Source organism: Mustelus asterias, unplaced genomic scaffold (genome assembly GCF_964213995.1).
Source record: "Mustelus asterias unplaced genomic scaffold, sMusAst1.hap1.1 HAP1_SCAFFOLD_1929, whole genome shotgun sequence".
In the NCBI taxonomy this organism is placed as follows: Eukaryota; Metazoa; Chordata; class Chondrichthyes; order Carcharhiniformes; family Triakidae; genus Mustelus; species Mustelus asterias.
In genome coordinates, this window is record NW_027591874.1 from 40,597 (window position 1) to 62,500 (window position 21,904).

General features: G+C 51.8%; 1 protein-coding gene across 4 annotated transcripts in view; it reads left to right on the plus strand.

The window, feature by feature from the left end:
* LOC144489023 (acidic fibroblast growth factor intracellular-binding protein-like) overlaps positions 1-21,276 on the plus strand; it is a 37,115-nt gene extending 15,839 nt beyond the window's left edge. For 2 of the 4 annotated variants that reach the window (XR_013496818.1, XR_013496817.1), the window contains 7 exons: positions 6,283-6,416; positions 9,776-9,884; positions 11,011-11,074; positions 12,751-12,837; positions 16,012-16,109; positions 20,605-20,990; positions 21,073-21,276. Coding sequence is in view for 2 of the 4 variants with exons in the window: in XM_078206973.1 (XP_078063099.1) it covers positions 6,283-6,416; positions 9,776-9,884; positions 11,011-11,074; positions 12,751-12,837; positions 16,012-16,109; positions 20,605-20,674 (562 nt within the window). In the remaining 2 variants the exon portion in view is untranslated. Of the gene's footprint in view, positions 1-6,282; positions 6,417-9,775; positions 9,885-11,010; positions 11,075-12,750; positions 12,838-16,011; positions 16,110-20,604 lie in introns of all 4 variants that reach the window. The other 2 variants (XM_078206973.1, XM_078206974.1) reach the window with 1 other exon arrangement.
* Positions 21,277-21,904: the final 628 nt, after the last annotated feature.

Sequence of the window (21,904 nt, forward strand, 5' to 3'; positions counted from 1 at the left end):
CTTGTGTTAGCCATCACCATCCGAGGAAAAATGCTCTCACTATGCACCCTATCTAATCCTCTGATCATCTTATATGCCTCTATTAAGTCACCTCTTAACCTCCTTCTCTCTAACGAAAACAACCTCAAGTCCCTCAGCCTTTCCTCATAAGATCTTCCCACCATACCAGGCAACATCCTGGTAAATCTCCTCTGCACCCTTTCCAACACTTCCACATCCTTCCTATAATGCGGCGACCAGAACTGTACGCAATACTCCAAGTGTGGCCGCACCAGAGCTTGTACAGTTGCAACATGACCTCCGGACTCCGAAACTCAATCCCTCTACCAATAAAAGCTAACACTCCGTACGCCTTCTTAACAACCCTATCAACCTGGGTGCCAACTTTCAGGGATCTATGCACATGGACACCAAGATCTCTCTGTTCATCTACACTACCAAAACTTCATCCACACTTCTCCTTGGAGAGACGTAGGATGAAAGGAGACCTAATAGAGGTATATAAGATGTTGAGAGGCATAGATCGGGTGGACTCTCAGAGGCTTTTTCCCAGGGTGGAAATGGCTGCTACGAGAGGACACAGGTTTAAGGTGCTGGGGGGTAGGTACAGGGGAGATGTTCGGGGGAAGTTTTTCACACAGAGGGTGGTGGGCGAGTGGAATCGGCTGCCGTCAGTGGTGGTGGAGGCAAACTCAATAGGGTCTTTTAAGAGACTCCTGGATGAGTACATGGGACTTAATGGGATGGAGGGTTATAGGTAGGCCTAAAAGGGAGGGATATGTTCGGCACAACGTGTGGGGCCGAAGGGCCTGTTTTGAACTGTAGTTTTCTATGTTTCTACCAAGTATCTTACCATTAGCCCAGTACTCTGTAATCCTGTTGCTCCTTCCAAAGTGAATCACCTCACACTTTTCCGCTTTGAACTCCATTTGCCACCTCTCAGCCCAGCTCTGCAGCTTATCTATGTCCCTCTGTAACCTGCAACAACCTTCCGCACTGTCCACAACTCCACCGACTTTAGTGTCATCCGCAAATTTACCAACCCAGCCTTCTACGCCCTCATCCAGGTCATTTATAAAAATGACAAACAGCAGTGGCCCCAAAACAGATCCTTGCGGTACACCACTAGTAACTGAACTCCAGGATGAACATTTCCCATCCACCACCACCCTCTGTCTTCTTACAGCTAGCCAATTCCTGATCCAAACCGCTAAATCACCCCCAATCCCATGCCTCCGTATCGACAAGGGTTTCATGGTCATCTTCAGACTCGTTAGTTCCAGATATTAATTGAATTCCACCTGCCGTGACGGGATTCGAACCGGACTCTGACTCTGCGGGGGGGGGAACGGATTTTCCAGTCGTGGTCACCCCGAGGCCGGAAAATCCCGCCCGAGGTCCACGGACCTTTGTATCCAAAAGGGAAAAGGCTGGAAAATCTCAGCAGGTCTGGGCAGCATCTGGAAGGAGAGAAAAGAGCTGACGTTTCGAGTCCAGATGAGCCCTTTGTCAAACCTTTGCATGGTCCGTGTCGCATCTGCTACAATTCCCATGGTGGGTGGGACGGGACGATTCCGCACTGGGTCTCCGGATTTCTAGTTTAGCGACAGCACTGCCACCTCCTCCCCCGACACACCCACAGCTCCAGCAGTGAGTGTGAGGAACCCTCCGTAGTCATTCTCACTGAGACCCTTCATGCTGTGTCCTTCCCCCCCCCCACCGTCCCCACCCCGTACGAGAACCCATAAGACATAGGAGCAGAATGAGGCCACTCGGCCCATCGAGTCTGCTCCGCCGTTCAATCATGGCCGATATTTTTCTCATCCCCATTCTCCTGCCTTTTCCCCATAACCCCTGATCCCCTTATTAATCAAGAACCTATCTATCTCTGTCTTAAAGACACTCAATGACCCGGCCTCCACAGCCTTCTGCGGCAAAGAGTTCCACACATTCACCACTCTCTGGCTGAAGAAATTCCTCCTCATCTCTGTTTTAAAGGATCGTCCCTTTAGCCTGAGGTTGTGCCCTCTGGTTCTAGTTTTTCCCACTAGTGGAAACATCCCCTCCACATCCACTCTATCCAGGCCTTGCAGTTTCCTGTAAGTTTCAATAAGATCCCCCCTCAACCTTCTAAACTCCGAGACCCAGAGTCCTCAACCGTTCCTGTTACGACAAGCTCTTCATTCCAGGGATCATTCTTGTGAACCTCCTCTGGACCCTTTCCAAAGCCAGCACATCCTTCCTTAGATACGGGGCCCAAAACTGCTCACAATACTCCAAATGGGGTCTGACCAGAGCCTTATACAGCCTCAGAAGTACATCCCTGCTCTTGTATTCTAGCCCTCTCGACATGAGTGCTAACATTGCATTTGCCTTCCTAACTGCCGACCGAACCTGCACGTTAACCTTAAGAGAATCTTGAACCAGGACTCAAAAGTCCCTTCAATCCAGTTCTCTCTCATTCCCTCCCCATCCCATCTCCCAGGTCCCCTAATCCACTAGAACTACTCTCTCTCTCTCTCTGTCCCCACTGCCTACCTTCCCCCGGGTCCGCTTCTGTGCTGTAAAATCCGAGGCGATTCCCCGTCCCTCCAGTGAGACACCCGCCAATGCTGCCAGATGCCCCACCCCCCCCTACCCCCAGGGGTGGGCACGAGGGGACGGCAGCAGGAGAGGGACTGGGTGAAGCTGGCTGCCAAGTTAGGGTGTTAGATTGATGTGGGGGGCGTTACTGGTCACAGTTTCAAGTTTGTTTATTAGTGTCACAAGTCAGGCTTACATTAACATCGCAATGAAGTTACTGTGAAAATCCCCCAGTCGCCCACACTCCGGCGCCTGTTCGGGTTACACTGAGGGGGAATTTAGCACCCTAACCAGCACGTCTTTCAGACTGTGGGAAGAAAGACAGTGCTGGGATGAGAGGTCATAGTCTTAGGATAAGGGGCAGCAAATTTAAAACAGAGTTGGAGGAGAAACTACTTCCCCCAAAGGGTTGTGAATCTGTGGAATTCGCTCCCCCAAAGTGCGGTGGATGCTGGGACAGTGAGTACATTGAAGAAGGAGTTGGACAGATTTTTAATTGGGAATGGGGGGTGAAGGGTTATGCGGAGGAGGCAGGAAAATGGGGGTGAGCAGCATATCAGTCATAAGGGAATGGCAGAGCGGACTCAATGGGCCGAATGGCCTCATTCATAGAATCACAGAATCCCGACAGTGCAGAAGGAGGCCATTCGGCCCATCGAGTCTGCCCCGACCACAATCCCACCCAGGTCCTATCTCTGCTTAGTTACCCTGCTAATCCCTCTAACCTACTCAGGGTCAATTTAGCACGGCCAATCCACCTAACCTGCACATCTTTGGACACTAAGGGGCAATTTAGCATGGCCAATCCACCTAACCCGCACATCTTTGGACACTAAGGGGCAATTTAGCACGGCCAATCCACCTAACCTGCACATCTTTGGACACTAAGGGGCAATTTAGCACGGCCAATCCACCTAACCTGCACATCTTTGAACACTAAGGGACAATTTAGCATGGCCAATCCACCTAACCTGCACATCTTTGGACACTAAGGGGCAATTTAGCATGGCCAATCCACCTAACCCGCACATCTTTGGACACTAAGGGGCAATTTAGCACGGCCAATCCACCTAACCTGCACATCTTTGGACACTAAGGGGCAATTTAGCACGGCCAATCCACCTAACCTGCACATCTTTGAACACTAAGGGACAATTTAGCATGGCCAATCCACCTAACCTGCACATCTTTGAACACTAAGGGACAATTTAGCATGGCCAACAAAGAACAGTACAGCACAGGAAACAGGCCCTTCGGCCCTCCAAGCCTGTGCCACTCCTTGGTCCAACTAGACCAATCGTTTGTATCCCTCCATTCCCAGACTGCTCATGTGACTATCCAGTCTTAAACGATGTCAGCGTGTCTGCCTCCACCACCCTACTTGGCAGCGCATTCCAGGCCCCCACCACCCTCTGTGTAAAAAACATCCCTCTAATATCTGAGTTATACTTCGCCCCTCTCACCTTGAGCCCGTGACCCCTCGTGATCGTCACCTCCGACCTGGGAAAAAGCTTCCCACCGTTCACCCTATCTATCCCCTTCATAATCTTGTACACCTCTATTAGATCTCCCCTCATTCTCCGTCTTTCCAGGGAGAACAACCCCAGTTTACCCAATCTCTCCTCATACCAGGCAACATCCTGGTAAACCTTCTCTGCACTCTCTCTAACGCCTCCACGTCCTTCTGGTAGTGCGGTGACCAGAACTGGATGCAGTACTCCAAATGTGGCCTAGCCAGCGTTCTATACAGCTGCAACGTCAGACTCCAGCTTTTATACTCTATACCACGTCCTATAAAGGCAAGCATACCATATGCCTTCCTCACCACCTTCTCCGCCTGTGTTGCCACCTTCAAGGATTTGTGGACTTGCACACCTCGGTCCTTCTGTGTTTCGATACTCTTGATGGCTCTGCCATTTATTGTATAACTCCTCCCTACATTATTTCTTCCAAAATGCATCACTTCGCATTTATCTGGATTAAATTCCATCTGCCACCTCTCCGCCTAATTTTCCAGCCTATCTATATCCTGCTGTATTGCCCGACAATGTTCATCGCTATCCGCAATTCCAGTCATCTTCGTGTCATCCACAAACTTGCTGATAACACCAGTTACACCTTCTTCCAAATCATTTATATATATCACAAATAGCAGAGGTCCCAGTACAGAGCCCTGCGGAACACCACTGGTCACAGACCTCCAGCCAGAAAAAGAACCTTCGACTGCTACCCTCTGTCTCCTATGGCCAAGCCAGTTCTCCACCCATCTAGCCACTTCTCCTTGTCTCCCATGAGCCTTAACCTTCTTAACCAACCTGCTATGAGGGACTTTGTCAAATGCCTTACTGAAATCCATATAGACGACATCCACGGCCCTTCCTTCGTCAACCGTTTTTGTCACTTCCTCAAAAAACTCCACCAAATTTGTAAGGCACGACCTCCCTCTTACAAAACCATGCTGTCTGTCACTAATGAGATTGTTCCGTTCTAAATGCACATACATCCTGTCTCTAAGAATCCTCTCCAACAACTTCCCTACTACGGACGTCAAGCTCACCGACCTATGATTTCCCGGATTATCCCTGCTACCCTTCTTAAACAACGGGACCACATTCGCTATCCTCCAATCCTCAGGGACCTCACCCGTGTCCAAAGAAGCGACAAAGATTTCCGTCAGAGGCCCAGCAATTTCATCTCTCGTCTCCTTGAGCAGCCTAGGATAGATGCCATCAGGCCCTGGGGCTTTGTCAGTTTTAATGTTCCCTAAAAAACCTAACACTTCCTCCCTTGTAATGGAGATTTTCTCTAACGGGTCAACACCTCCCTCCACCTAACCTGCACATCTCTGGACACTAAGGGACAACTTAGCATGGCCAATCCACCTAACCTGCACATCTCTGGACACTAAGGGACAATTTAGCATGGCCAGTCCACCCAACCTGCACGTCTTTGGACACTAAGGGACAATTTAGCATGGCCAATCCACCCAACCTGCACGTCTTTGGACACTAAGGGACAATTTAGCACAGCCAATCCACCTAACCTGCACATCTTTGGATAATAAGGGGCAATTTAGCATGGCCAATCCACCTAACGTGCACATCTCTGGACACTAAGGGACAATTTAGCATGGCCAATCCACCTAACCTGCACATCTTTGGATACTAAGGGCAATTTAGCATGGCCAATCCACCTAACCTGTACATCTTTGGACACTAAGGGGCAGTTTAGCACGGCCAATCCACCTAACCCGCTCATCTTTGGACACTAAGGGGCAATTTAGCATGGCCAATCCACCCAACCTGCACATCTTTGGACACTAAGGGGCAATTTAGCATGGCCAATCCACCTAACCTGCACATCTTTGGACTGAGGGGCAATTTAGCATGGCCAATCCACCTAACCTGCACATCTTTGGACTGAGGGGCAATTTAGCATGGCCAATCCACCCAACCCGCACATCTTTGAACACTAAGGGACAATTTAGCACGGCCAATCCACCTAACCTGCACATCTTTGGACTGTGGGAGGAAACCGCAGCACCCGGAGGAAACCCACGCAGACACGGGGAGAACATGCAGACTCCACACAGACAGTGACACAAGCCGGGAATGGAACCCGGGTTCCTGGCGCTGTGAGGCAGCAGCGCTAACCGCCGCGTCCGTGTCTTGTTTACCTGGTGTTCTTCTCCCCTCCCAGTGATTACGCAGCCATTGTCTTTTTCGCCAACAACCGCTTTGAGACTGGCAAGAAGAAACTCCAGTACCTGACCTTCGCGGACTTTGCCTCCTGTGCCGAGCAGCTGATTCACAACTGGACCCTCGGGGCTGTGGGTGAGTGCGATGTGTGTCGAACCTGGGGAAGCGGGCGAGCTCGGGGGGCTGGGGGAGGAGGGGGCATACATAGAAACATAGGAAATGGAAGCAGCAATAGGCCCTTCGAGCCTGCTCCGCCATTCATTTTCATAGAATCCTACAGTGCAGAAGGAGACCATTCGGCCCCTCGAGCCTGCACCGACCACAATCCCACCCAGATCCTATCCCTGTAACCCCATGCATTTACCCTAGCCAGTCCCCCTGGCGCAAAAGGACAATTTAGCATGGCCAATCCACCTAACCTGCACATCTTTGGACACTAAGGGGCAATTTAGCATGGCCAATCCACCTAACCCGCACATCTTTGGACACTAAGGGGCAATTTAGCATGGCCAATCCACCTAACCCACACATCTTTGCCGGGAGGGGACATGAGAAGGCCTTGGCAGACAGGATAAAGGAAAACCCCAAGGCATTCTACACGTATGTGAAGAGCAAGAGGATAAGATGTGAAGGAGTAGGACCTATCAAATGTGACGGTGGGAAAGTCTGTATAGAACCGGTTGAAATAGCAGAGGTACTCAATGAATACTTTGCTTCAGTATTCACAGTGGAAAAGGATCTTGGTAGTTGCAGTGCAGACTTGCAGTGGACTGAGAAGATTGAGCATGTGGGCATTAGGAAAGAGGATGTGTTGGAGCTGTTGAAAAGCATCAAGTTAGATAAATCGCTGGGACCGGATGGGATGTACCCCAGGTTACTGTGGGAGGCGAGGGAAGAGATTGCTGATCTTCTGGCGATGATCTTTGCGTCGTCAATGGAGACGGGAGAGGTTCCAGAGGATTGGAGGATGGCGGATGTGGTTCCGTTATTCAAGAAAGGGAGAAGAGATAGTCCAGGAAATTATAGACCGGTGAGTCTAACCTCAGTGGTAGGTAAGTTGATGGAGAAGATCCTGAGAGGCAGGATTTATGAACATTTGGAAAGGAATAGTATGATCAGAAGTAGCCAGCACGGCCTTATCCGAGGCAGATCATGCCTTACGAGTCTGATTGAGTTTTTTGAATATGTGACTAGACACTTAGACGGGGGAAGAGCGGTAGATGTAGTTTATATGGATTTCAGTAAGGCGTTTGATAAGGTGCCCCATGCAAGGCTTATGGAGAAAGTGAAGGGGCATGGGATACAAGGGGACGTTGCTTTGTGGATTCCGAACTGGCTTGCCCACAGAAGGCAAAGAGTGGTTGTAGATGGGTCTTTTTCAGAGTGGAGGTCGGTCACCAGTGGGTTGCCCCAGGGATCTGTTCTGGGACCCTTGCTCTTTGTGATTTTTATAAATGACCTGGATGAGGAAGTGGAAGGATGGGTTGGCAAGTTTGCTGATGACACAAAGGTTGGTGGGGTTGTGGATAGTGTAGAGGGATGTCAGCAGTTGCAACGAGACATAGATAAGATGCAAGACTGGGCGGAGAAGTGGCAGATGGATTTCAACCCAGATAAGTGTGTGGTGGTTCATTTTGGCAGGTCGAATAGGATGAAAGAATCTAATATTAAGGGTAAGACGCTTGGCAGTGTGGAAGATCAGAAGGATCTTGGGGTCCGGGTTCATAGGACGCTCAAAGCGGCATCGCAGGTAGAGGCTGTGGTTAAGAAGGCGTATGGAATACTGGCCTTCATCAACAGAGGAATTGAGTTTAGAAATCGGGAGATAATGCTGCAGCTGTATAGGACCCTGGTCAGACCCCACCTGGAGTACTGTACCCAGTTCTGGTCGCCTCATTACAGAAAGGATGTGGAAGCCATAGAACGGGTGCAGAGGAAATTTACGAGGATGTTGCCGGGATTAAGTGGTTTGCCTTATGAGGATAGGTTGAGAGAGCTAGGTCTATTCTCCTTGGAGAGGCGAAGGATGAGAGGTGACCTGATAGAGGTGTATAAGATGTTGAGAGGTATTGATAGAGTGGATTCTCAGAGGCTTTTACCCAGGGCTGAAATGGTTGTCACAAGAGGCCACAGGTTTAGGGTGCTGGGGAGTAGGTATAGAGGAGATGTTAGGGGTAAGTTTTTCACTCAGAGGGTGGTGGGTGCGTGGAATCGGCTGCCGGTAGTGGTGGTGGAAGCGGATTCGATTGAGTCTTTTAAGAGACTTTTGGATAGGTTCATGGAGGTGAGTAAGATAGAGGGTTATAGATGAGCCTGGAAGATAAGGAAATTGTTCGGCGCAACTTGTGGGCCGAAGGGCCTGTTTGTGCTGTAGCTTTTCTATGTTCTTTGGACACTAAGGTGCAATTCAGCATGGCCAATCCACCTAACCTGCACATCCTTGGGCACTAAGGGGCAATTTAGCACGGCCAATCCACCTAACCTGCACATCTTTGGGCACTAAGGGGCAATTTAGCACGGCCAATCCACCTAACCCGCACATCTTTGGACACTAAGGGCAATTTAGCACGGCCAATCCACCTAACCCGCACATCTTTGGACACTAAGGGCAATTTAGCATGGCCAATCCACCTAACCTGCACATCTTTTGTTTAAAGTTTAAAGTTTATTTATTGGTGTCACAAGTAAGGCTGACATTATCACTGCAACGAAGTTACTGTGAAAATCCCCTAGTGGCCACACTCCGGCGCCTGTTCGGGTTACACTGAGGGAGAATTTAGCACGGCCAATGCACCTAACCAGCACGTCGTTGGACTGTGGGAGGAAACCAGAGCACCCGGAGGAAACCCACGCAGACACGGGGAGAACGTGCAGACTCCGCACAGACAGTGACCCAAGCCGGGAATCGAACCTGGCGCCCTGGCGCTGTGAGGCAGCAGTGCTAACCCGCTGTGCCACCTGTGCTGCACTAAGTCGTGATGTTGTTTGGTGAGCCAGTACAGACACAGAAGGCCGAATGGCCTCCTGTTGCGCCCGTGACAATTGGGTGATTCTGCGAAGGATCTATTCAGTCCCCCTTGAGTTTGTCGCGTGGGAGAGAGACGCAAGAGAGAGAGAATTCCCCCGCGTGTGACCAAATGGCACCAAGAAATCAGAGAAATGTCTGAATGAGGTCCGAATGAACCAGGTTACAAGCTCGACTGATTATCTTTAACCGGCTGTGGGTGTAGTTAGTGGCGCACTCAGTACTGTTCAGCAAGTGCTGCTCAATTCCATCATTCCCACAAGCCCACGGTTCGCTGTTGCCGTCTCCGTGGCAACACCTCAGCCAATCAGAGTCAACCAATCAGCATCCCCCGACAATGCAGCCCACATTGAGTGGCCCCCAAGGCTTGCCCCTCCTGTAGTTCGAGGTGCGATTACTCCCCCGACTCAGAGGCCACTGGTGTGCCGGGAGCAGAGGCGCTCACTGACGTGCGTCAATTCTTTTACAGATTGTATGGTCGATGATATGGATGTTGATCTGGACAGAGAGTTTCTACAGGATCTCAAGGATCTTAAAGTGCTCATCACAGATAAGGACCTCCTGGACCAGCACAAAAGGTAAAGGGAATCTCACACACGGAGCACTCTACATTGTCCCCCATCAACACTCCCAGGACAGGTACAGCACGGGGTTAGATACAGAGTAAAGCTCCCTCTACACTGTCCCCCATCAAACACTCCCAGGACAGGTACAGCACGGGGTTAGATACAGAGTAAAGCTCCCTCTGCACTGTCCCCCATCAAACACTCCCAGGACAGGTACAGCACGGGGTTAGATACAGAGTAAAGCTCCCTCTACACTGTCCCTCATCAAACACTCCCAGGACAGGTACAGCACGGGGTTAGATACAGAGTATAGCTCCCTCTACACTGTCCCCCATCAAACACTCCCAGGACAGGTACAGCACGGGGTTAGATACAGAGTAAAGCTCCCTCTACATTGTCCCCCATCAAACACTCCCAGGACAGGTGCAGCACGGGGTTAGATACAGAGTAAAGCTCCCTCTAGAGTGTCCCCATCAAACACTCCCAGGATAGGGACAGCAAGGGGTTAGACACAGAGTAAAGCTCCCTCTAGACTGTCCCATCAAACACTCCCAGGACAGGTACAGCACGGGGTTAGATACAGGGTAAAGCTCCCTCTACACTGTCCCCCATCAAACACTCCCAGGACAGGGTACAGCACGGGGTTAGATACAGAGTAAAGCTCCCTCTACACTGTCCCCCATCAAACACTCCCAGGACAGGGTACAGCTCGGGGTTAGATACAGAGTAAAGCTCCCTCTACACTGTCCCCCATCAAACACTCCCAGGACAGGTACAGCACGGGGTTAGATACAGAGTAAAGCTCCCTCTACACTGTCCCCCATCAAACACTCCCAGGACAGGGTACAGCTCGGGGTTAGATACAGAGTAAAGCTCCCTCTACACTGTCCCCCATCAAACACTCCCAGGACTGGTACAGCACGGGGTTAGATACAGAGTAAAGCTCCCTCTACACTGTCCCCATCAAACACTCCCAGGACAGGTACAGCTCGGAGTTAGATGTGAGTCGTTGAGTTTGGGCTGGATTTGAAGGCGGGGGGTGCGTTGTGTATCTGACATGCTGCTGTTTTGATGTTGGGGAGTGATTGATTGGGAAGTGAATAAATGTTGTTGCTCTGTTTGTGTGTTGTTCCCACAGCCTGGTCTGCACAGCGCTGAGGGGCAAAGTCAGCGTCTTCGCTGAAATGGAGGCAAACTTTAAGGTAAAAAAAACCCAGAAAGTTTAGTTGATGTTATTGCTCGTGAGTGCGGGGAGTATGTGACCCCCTTTCTCCTAGTGCGTGTGACCGCTCTTGAAGTTGTTGCTCCCAAAGTGAGATGGAACAAAATGGCGACCTCGGCAACCTCTGCTCTGAACTACAATCTGTTTTTTCTTTCATTCGTGGGGCACGGGTGCCACTAGCTGGGCAAGCATTCATTGCCTATTCCGAGTTGCCCCAGGGCGGTTGAAAGTCAACTACAGGGCATCACGGTGGCACAATGGTTAGTGCAGCTGCCTCACAGCGCTAGGGGCCTGGGTTCAATTCCTGGCTTGGGTCACTGTCTGTGTGGAGTCTGCACATTCTCCCCGTGTCTGAATGGGTTTCCTCCGGGTGCTCCGGTTTCCTCCCACAGTCCAAAGATGTGTGGGTTAGGTGGATTGGCCATGCTAAATTGCCCCTTAGTGTCCAAAGATGTGCAGGTTAGGTGAATTGGCTATGCTAACTTGCCCCCTATGTCCAAAGATGTGTAGGTTAGGTGGATTGGCCATGCTAAATTGCCCCTTAGTGTCCAAAGATGTGTAGGTTAGGTGGATTGGCCATGCTAAATTGCCCCTTAGTGTCCAAAGATGTGTAGGTTAGGTGGATTGGCCATGCTAAATTGCCCCTTAGTGTCCAAAGATGTGTAGGTTTGGTGGATTATCCATGCTAAATTGCCCCCTATGTCCAAAGATGTGTAGGTTAGGTTGATTGGCCATGCTAAATTGCCCCTTAGTGTCCAAAGATGTGTGGGTTAGGTGGATTGGCCATGCTAAATTGCCCCTTAGTGTCCAAAGATGTGTAGGTTAGGTGGATTGGCCATGCTAAATTGCCCCTTAGTGTCCAAAGATGTGTAGGTTTGGTGGATTATCCATGCTAAATTGCCCCCTATGTCCAAAGATGTGTAGGTTAGGTTGATTGGCCATGCTAAATTGCCCCTTAGTGTCCAAAGATGTGTGGGTTAGGTGGATTGGCCATGCTAAATTGCCCCTTAGTGTCCAAAGATGTGCAGGTTAGGTGGATTATCCATGCTAAATTGTCCCTTCGTGTCCAAAGATGTGTAGGTTAGGTGGATTGGCCATGCTAAATTGTCCCTTCGTGTCCAAAGATGTGTAGGTTAGGTGGATTGGCCATGCTAAATTGCCCCTTAGTGTCAGCGGGTTTAGCTAGGGTAAATGCATAGAGTTATGGGATTGGGTCTGGGGGGATTGTGATCGAAGCAGACTCGATGGGCCGAATTGCCTCCTCCTGCAATGTGGGGCTTCTATGATTCACATTGCTGTGGTTCTGGAGTCACATGTAGGCCAGACCGGGGTTAGGACGGCAGATTTCCTTCCCTAAAGGGAACCAGGTGGGTTTTTTTTCCGACAATCGACAATCATCAAGTTCTTAATTCTAGATATTTTTTATTGAATTCAAATTCCACCATCTGTCGTGGCGGGATTCGAACCCGGGGTCCCCCAGAACATTAGCTGAGTTTCTGGATTAATATTCCAGCGGTAATACCACTAGGCCATCGCCTGCCCCATTTAATTCCACCATGTTCTGCTGCGGGATTTGAGCCTGGGTCCACAAGCTGAGGATTGATCGTCTTAGCGATAATACCACTCGGCCATCGTCTCCTCCTCTCTCCTTTGCAGAATCTCTCCCGCGCTCTGATCAACATCGCCGCCAAGCTGATCCACACCAAGGACGTTCGGGACCTCTTTATTGATCTGGTGGAGAAGGTGAGTCCCACCTGACGGCGTGGAGTGGGCCACTCGAGCCTCCTCCGCCATTCGATAAGATCATGGCTGCTTTTGATTTGATTTATTATTGTCACATGTCCTGGGACGCAGTGAAAAATATTGTTCCTTGCGCACTATACAGACAAAGCATACCGTTCATAGAGAAGGAAAGGAGAGGGTACCATAGAACCATAGAAAATTACAGCTCAGAAACAGGCCTTCTGGCCCTTCTTGTCTGTGCCGAACCATTTTATGCCTAGTCCCACTGACCTGCACTTGGACCATATCCCTCCACACCCCTCTCATCCATGAACCCGTCCAAGTTTTTCTTAAATGTTAAAAGTGACCCCGCATTTACCACTTTATCCGGCAGCTCATTCCACACTCCCACCACTCTCTGCGTGAAGAAGCCCCCCCTAATATTCCCTTTAAACTTTTCTCCTTTCACCCTTAACCCATGCCCTCTGGTTTTTTTCTCCCCTAGCCTCAGCGGAAAAAGCCTGCTTGCATTCACTCTATCTATACCCATCAAAATCTTATACACCTCTATCAAATCTCCCCTCAATCTTCTACGCTCCAGGGAATAAAGTCCCAACCTATTCAATCTCTCTCTGTAACTCAGCTTCTCAAGTCCCGGCAACATCCTTGTGAACCTTCTCTGCACTCTTTCAATCTTATTTACATCCTTCCTGTAACTAGGTGACCAAAACTGTACACAATACTCCAAATTCGGCCTCACCAATGCCTTATATAACCTTACCATAACACTCCAACTTTTATACTCGATACTCCGATTTATAAAGGCCAATGTACCAAAGGCACTCTTTACGACCCTATCCACCTGTGACGTCACTTTTAGGGAATTCTGTACCTGTATTCCCAGATCCCTCTGTTCAACTGCACACTTCAGAGTCCTACCATTTACCCTGTACGTTCTTCTTTGGTTTGTCCTTCCAAAGTGCAATATCTCACACTTGTCTGCGTTAAATTCCATTTGCCATTTTTCAGCCCATCTTTCTAGTTGGATGCAGAATGTAGTGTTACAGTCACAGCTAGGGTGTAGAGAAAGATCAACTTAGTGCGAGGTAGGTCCATTCGAAAGTCTGACAGCAGCAGGGAAGAAGCTGTTCTTGAGTCGGTTGGTATGTGACCTCAGACTTTTGTATCTTTTTCCCCAAGGTGGAAGAGAGAATGTCCGGGGTGCGTGGGGGGTCCTTGATTATGCCGGCTGCTTTTCCCGAGGCAGCGGGAAGTGTAGACAGAGTCAATGGATGGGAGGCTGGTTTGCGTGACGGATTGGGCTACATTCACGACCCTTTGTAGTTCCTTGCGGTCTTGGGCAGAGCAGGAGCCCCATACCAAGCTGTGATACACCCAGAAAGGATGCTTTCTATGGTGCATCTGTAAAAGTCGGTGAGAGTCGTAGCGGACATGACAAATTTCCTGGCCTCAGCTCCACTTTCCCGTCTTGTCCCCCCCGTGTCGATCAGAAGTGTCTCTAACTCGGCCTGGAATATATTCAGTGACCGGCAGTCCCCACCGCTCTCTGCGGGGAGAGAGTCCCACAGACTGACCACCCTCCACATGTCCGTTTAGAATGGGCGGCCCCCGATTCGGAAACCTCGTCCCGGATTCCCCCCATGAGGAGAAACGCGTCTCTGAGTCCTCCTCAGACATCTCTCTGACTTCTTGGCGCTGTTCAGTCACACGCGGGTGAATTCTCTCTCTCTCGCGCCTCTCTCCCACGCGATAAACTCGAGGAGGACTGAGTAGATCCTTCACGGAATCACCCAATTGTCACGGGCGCAGTGGGGGGCCATTCGGCCCCCTCCCGTGTCTGCACTGGCTCTCCAAACGAACATTGTGACTTCGTGCCATTAGGGCAGCACAGGGGGTTAGCGCAACTGCCTCACGGCGCCAGGGACCCGGGTTCCATTCCCGGCTCGGGTCACTGTCTGTGCGGAGTCTGCACATTCTCCCCGTGTCTGCGTGGGTTTCCTCCGGGTGCTCCGGTTTCCTCCCACAGTCCGAAAGACCGTGCTGGTTAGGGTGCTAAATTCTCCCTCAATGTAACCCGAACAGGAGTGTGGGCGACTGGGGGAATTTCCCAGTAACTTCATTGCGGTGTCAATGTAAGCCTACTCGTGACACTAATAAATTAAAAGTTACTGTGAAAATCCCCTAGTCGCCCACACTCCGCACCTGTTCAGGTTACACTGAGGGAGAGTTTAGCACCCTAACCAGCACGTCTTTCGGACTGTGGGAGGAAACCGGAGCATCCGGAGGAAACCCACACAGACACGGGGGAGAACGTGCAGACTCCGCACAGACAGTGACCCAAGACCGGATTTGAACCCGGGTCCCTGGCGCTATGAGGCAGCAGCGCAAACCACTGTGCCACCATGCCGCCCCCAGTAACTTCATTGCAGTGTTAATGTAAGCCTACTTGTGACAAATAAACAACATGTTTTAAAAATTACCTTTTATATCTGTCGTGTGTTGTTGTATCGAGGGAGAGTGCTACTTCCAAGCTAAGAGCGCAGAAAAGATTTACTAGGATGCTACCAGGACTTGATGGTTTGAGTTATAAGGAGAGACTGGATAGACTGGGACTTTTTTCTCTGGAGCGTAGGAGTCTGAGAGGTGATCTTATAGAGGTCTATAAAATAATGAGGGGCACAGAGCAGCTAGATAGTCAATATCTTTTCCCAAAGGTAGGGGAGTCTAAAACTAGAGGGCATAGGTTTAAGGTGAGAGGGGAGAGATACAAAAGGATCCAGAGGGGCAATTTTTTCACACAGAGGGTGGTGAGTGTCTGGAACGAGCTGCCAGAGGTAGTAGTAGAGGCGGGTATAATTTTGTCTTTTAAAAAGGGTTTAGACAGTTACATGGGTAAGATTGGTATAGAGGGATATGGGCCAAATGCAGGCAATTGGGACTAGCCTAGTGGTTAAAAAAAGGGTGGCATGGACAAGTTGGGCCGAAGGGCCTGTTTCCATGCTGTAAACCTCTATGACTCTAACTCACTTGGTCTTGCTGATTTATACTTGAGTTAAAATTGGGAGCAGTGGGGGTTGGGGTTCCCGAACCCGCGTGCCCACACCTTACGCCTGTTTCCAGAGTTGCCATCTCCCTGCTGCTCACTCCATCTCTCTCCTCTTGTCTTCCCAACAGTTTATTGAGCCGTGTAAATCCGAGCGGTGGAATTACAACGACGTCAGCCTCTTCCTCACCCAGTACACAAACTCCGCGCGCGCCCTCGACGCCTTCAAGTAAGTACAGTGCAAGCCACCTCCTGCCAACTGACGGGCAACCTCGCAGAGCGCCACGTCCCACACTTGCTGCCAGTGGGCAGGGCAGGGGTCAGGGTTCCCTCAACGGCGCCTCACACCCCTGTGGCTGCCAACTTTAACAATAAGACGCCTTCCTGCGGGACGCTGGAAGAGCAGTAGGTGGAGGACAAAGAACAAAGAGAATTACAGCACAGGAACAGGCCCTTCGGCCCCTCCAAGCCTGCACTGACCATGCTGCCCGACTGAACTAAAACCCCCTACCCTTCCGGGGACCGTATCTCTCTATTCCCATCCTATTCATGTATTTGTCAAGATGCCCCTTAAAAGTCACTATCGTATCCACTTCCACTACCTCCCCCGGCAGCGAGTTCCAGGCACCCACCACCCTCTGGGTAAATAAAACTTGCCTCGTACATCTCCTTTAAACCTTGCCCCTCGCACCTTAAACCTGTCCCCCCGAGTAATCGACTCTTCCACCCTGAGAAAAAGCTTCTGACTATCCACTCTGTCCATGCCCCTCATAATCTTGTAGACTTCTATCAGGTCAACCTCCGTCATTCCAGTGAGAACAAACCAAGTTTCTCCAACCTCTCCTCATAGCTAATGCCCTCCATACCAGGCAACATCCTGGTAAATCTTTTCTGTATCCTCTCCAAAGCCTCCACATCCTTCTGGTAGTGCGGCGACCAGAATTGAACACTATATTCCAAGTGCGGCCTAACTAAGGTTCTATAAAGCTGCAACATGACTTGCCAACTTTTAAACTCAATACCCCGGCCGATGAAGGCAAGCATGCCGTACGCCTTCTTGACTACCTTCCCCACCTGCGTTGCCACTTTCAGTGACCTGTGTATCTGTACACCCAGATCCCTCTGCCTATCAATACCCTTCAGGGTTCTGCCATTTACTGTGGGGGGAATTTTACCATTTTGAGTCTAAGTGCCGAATCCGGGCGTCAAATAGATCCGCGCCTGGAATCCTCTTTCCAGCGCGCCCATACACGTTTTGCCGGCTCCGGCCCGATCCGCGCTGTGGGCGGGGCTTAGCGCTGGCGGAACGATCGGAGCTCTGAACTGCGCATGCGCAGTTCGAAAAAAATCTGACAGAGCGCGCCCGGGCGCGAAAGAGAAAAAAAAGCAGAAAGTGGAGAGAGCGGCTCTCTGACGGTCATCCTCTGGCCGGGGGACGGGGGGAGGGGGGGGGTGGGGGAGGGGGGGCGGAACCCAGATCATCCTCTGGCCGGGGGGGGGGGGGGGGGGGCGGTTGGGAGGAGGAGAGGGGGCGGAACCCAGATCATCCTCTGGTCGGGGGGGTGGGAGGGGAGGGGGTGTGACCGATCATCCCCTGGCGGGGGGGGGAGGGTGAGGAGAGGGGGTGTGTCGTATCATCCTCTGGTCGGGAGGGGGGTGTCGGCTGCCTGTCTGCGGCCGGTCCCTCCTGCCGGAGTGGACGTGCGGCCATGCCATCCCACAACACCTTCAGGATGAAGCCATTCCTCGCTAGGAAGATGAAGCAGAACCGGCCGATTCCACAGTGGATCCGCATGAAAACCGGCTACAAGATCAGTACAAGTCTAAGAGGAGACACTGGAGAAGGACCAAGCTGGGCCTGTAAAGGGATCCACCATCACTGGTACACTACCAGCCGCAGCCATCTCTCCCGCTCTCTTGCCCCTGCAGGGAAGAGTAATCTGCGGTAGTGTACATCTTGTAGCCGGTTTTCATCCGGATCCACTGTGGAATCGGCCGGTTCTGCTTCATCTTCCTAGCGAGGAATGGCTTCATCCTGAAGGTTTTGTGGGATGGCATGGCCGCACGTCCACTCCGGCAGGATGGATCGGCCGCAGACAGGCAGCGGACCCCCCCCCCGCCCCCGACCAGAGGATGATACGTCACACCCCCTCCCCTCCCACCCCCGCCCCCCCCCCGAGGATGAGACGTCACACCCCCTCCCCCCCCACCCCCGCCCCCTCCGAGGATGAGACATCACACCCCCTCTCCTCCCAACCCCACCCCCCCGAGGATGAGACGTCACACCCCCTCCACTCCCACCCCCGCCCCCCAAGGATGAGACGTCACACCCCCTCCCCTCCCACCCCCGCCCCCCAAGGATGAGACGTCACACCCCCTCCCCTCCCCCCCCCCCCGCCCCCCAAGGATGAGACGTCACACCCCCTCCCCTCCCACCCCCGCCCCCCAAGGATGAGACGTCACACCCCCTCCCCTCCCACCCCCGCCCCCCAAGGATGAGACGTCACACCCCCTCCCCTCCCACCCCCGCCCCCCAAGGATGAGACGTCACACCCCCTCCCCTCCCCGACCAGAGGATGACCTGGGTCAGGGAGCCGTTGCAGTCTCTGACCCCGCTCTTCGGAGGCTGCAGCGGTGACTTCAGACTTTTATTCAGCAGGTCGATTGGAGCACAGACGTGGATCGGGCCCGGAGGCGGTAAAGTGGGATTTGGCGGTAGGGTTGGGCGCGCGGTTCATTAAGTCGATTTAAATGCATGCAAATACATTTAAATCGTCGGGCCGCCCGATCCAGGCGCAGGCCGGGCCCGCGCCCAAATCGGGTGTCGGTAAAGCCGCGATCTGCTCGGATTCAGGTGCAGATCGCGGTATAGGCCCGACGCCCAACTTTACCGCGATTTCGCGCCTTTTTGGTAAAATCAGGCCCTGTATATTTCCTATCTGTATTCGACCTTCCAAAATGCATGACCTCCAGGGTGGGGTGGAGACATGCCCTCCACCTCACCCCAGACTCCTCAGTCTTGGCAATCATTCCATCGTTGCCCGACCTGGCGCGTTCCTGGAGACGGGCACAAGACGGGCAACTTTAGTGAAGGTGGCACAGTGGTTAGCACTGCTGCCTCACAGCACCAGGGACCCGGGTTCGATTCCCGGCTTGGGTCACTGTCTGTGTGGAGTTTGCACATTCTCCTCGTGTCTGCGTGGGTTTCCTCCGGGTGCTCCGGTTTCCTCCCACAGTCCAAAGATGTGCGGGTTAGGTTGATTGGCCAGGTTAAAAATTGCCCCTTAGAGTCCTGGGATGCGTAGGTTAGAGGGATTAGTGGGTAAATATGTGGGGGTTGGGCCTGGGTGGGATTGTGGTCGGTGCAGACTCGATGGGCCGAATGGCCTCCTTCTGCACTGTAGGGTTTCTATGATTTCTTTCTATGATTTCTATCCCACTCCCTATCATCCTGGTGTGCTCCATGTGCCTATCCAATAACCGCTTAAATGTTCCTAAAGTGTCTGACTCCACTATCACTGCAGGCAGTCCATTCCACACCCCAACAACTCTCTGCGTAAAGAACCTACCTCTGATATCCTTCCTGTATCTCCCACCACGAACCCTATAGTTATGCCCCCTTGTATTGGCTCCATCCACCCGAGGAAATAGTCTTTGAACGTTCACTCTATCTATCCCCTTCATCATTTTATAAACCTCCATTAAGTCTCCCCTCAGCCTCCTCCGCTCCAGAGAGAACAGCCCTAGCTCCCGCAACCTTTCCTCATAAGACCTACCCTCCAAACCAGGCAGCATCCTGGTAAATCTCCTCTGCACTCTTTCCAGCGCTTCCACATCCTTCCTATAGTGAGGTGACCAGAACTGCACACAATATTCCAAATGTGGTCTCACCAAGGTCCTGTACAGTTGCAGCATAACCCCATGGCTCTTAAACTCCAACCCCCTGTTAATAAAAGCTAACACACTATAGGCCTTCTTCACAGCTCTATCCACTTGAGTGGCAACCTTTAGAGATCTGTGGATATGGACCCCAAGATCTCTCTGTTCCTCCACAGTCTTCAGAACCCTACCTTTGACCCTGTAATCCACATTTAAATTAGTCCTACCAAAATGAATCACCTCACATTTATCAGGGTTAAATGTCTAAATATGTGTAGGTTGGGTGGATTGGCCATGGGAAATGTGTGGGGTTAAAGGGAGAGGGAAAGGGCCTGGATAAGATCTGTCAGAATGTCAGCACAGACTTGATGGGCCGAATGGCCTCCTCTGCACTGTCGAGTTTCTGTGGTTCCCATGAATGAAAGAAATAACTTAAATTTTCAATAGTGCTTTTCACGATGGGTGTTTTCACAGCTAATTATGTTCTTCTTGAAGTGTAGTCACTGTAGTAATGTAGGCTTTAAATCAGTTGGCAATTTATTAAATGTTTTGTGATAAAATTATGTAATTTATTCAACAATATTTTTGGACATTAGAAATTTCAGTTACTGAGGAAAAAAAAGTGGTGGCCACAAACCTTCAGAGAATGTGCTTTACCACGCCTACCAGTGGCCAGAGTTAGGAACTGCAGATAAAGAACATTGGGGAGAAGGGGACAGAGGGTAGATTGAGATGTGGAAAGGTGGGAGGAGGAGGCTGGAGTGGGCTGGCATGGATTGGATGGGCCGAGTGGCCAGTCTGTCTGCTGTGTATCCTCTGTAATGCGTTCTGTTTTGTTTATCTAGACACCAGAGTCTGTGGGAACGATATATGGGGACTATCAAAAGCTGCATCATGACCATGTACCATGAGTGAATGTGCGGGGACCAGTATGTGGCTGAGCTGTGAGCTCTCGGCCCTGCCGTTTGGGACAAGAGCCTCCTTCTCGACAGCAGACTGGGGGCCCGGCTCTCAGTTCCTGCCTGCTCCTGTGAGGAATTTCCTCCACCCGCAGGTCCCTGTGACAGCCTCTCGCTGAGCGTATCTCTGACTTTCCTCCTCCACCCCTGAACACGGGGATTCAGCGGGGGTAGTTCTTCGAGTATTTGCCGCTGTTTTGTTTGCAACGTGGGAGTCGCTGTGAGAGCCCTCCTTCAGTTTATCTGCTTCGAAAGGGACTCCGGTTCCGGGGGTTCCGGGGACTCCGGTTCCAGGGACTCCGGTTCCGGGGACTCCGGTTCCAGGGACTCCGGTTCCGGGGACTCCAGTTCCAGGGACTCCGGTTCCAGGGACTCCGGTTCCGGGGACTCCGGTTCCGGGGACTCCGGTTCCGGGGACTCCGGTTCCGGGGACTCCGGTTCCGGGGACTCCGGTTCCAGGGACTCCGGTTCCGGGGACTCCGGTTCCAGGGACTCCGGTGTCCCCCCCCCGGACGGGAGTCTGTGCTGTTGAAATATTCAATAAAGATTTTGACTTTTTCCGTTGAACCATTTCATTGGCAGCGAGAGGTTGGGACACCCAGAGGTGGCAGAGGGGAATGTCGAAATAAAGGTTTGTGAGTTTCTCTCTTTGTGTGTGTCTCCTCACACATACAACATCTCTCTTGGTCTCTCTCTCAGTCCCTCTCTCTGTCTCACATGCTGTGTATGTGTTTCTCTCTGTCTCTCTCCCTCCGTCTCTCTCCCTCCGTCTCTCTCCCTCCGTCTCTCTCCCTCCGTCTCTCTCCCTCCGTCTCTCTCCCTCCGTCTCTCTCCCTCCGTCTCTCTCCCTCCGTCTCTCTCCCTCCGTCTCTCTCCCTCCGTCTCTCTCCCTCCGTCTCTCTCCCTCCGTCTCTCTCCCTCCGTCTCTCTCCCTCCGTCTCTCTCCCTCCGTCTCTCTCCCTCCGTCTCTCTCCCTCCGTCTCTCTCCCTCCGTCTCTCTCCCTCCGTCTCTCTCCCTCCGTCTCTCTCCCTCCGTCTCTCTCCCTCCGTCTCTCTCCCTCCGTCTCTCTCCCTCCGTCTCTCTCCCTCCGTCTCTCTCCCTCCGTCTCTCTCCCTCCGTCTCTCTCCCTCCGTCTCTCTCCCTCCGTCTCTCTCCCTCCGTCTCTCTCCCTCCGTCTCTCTCCCT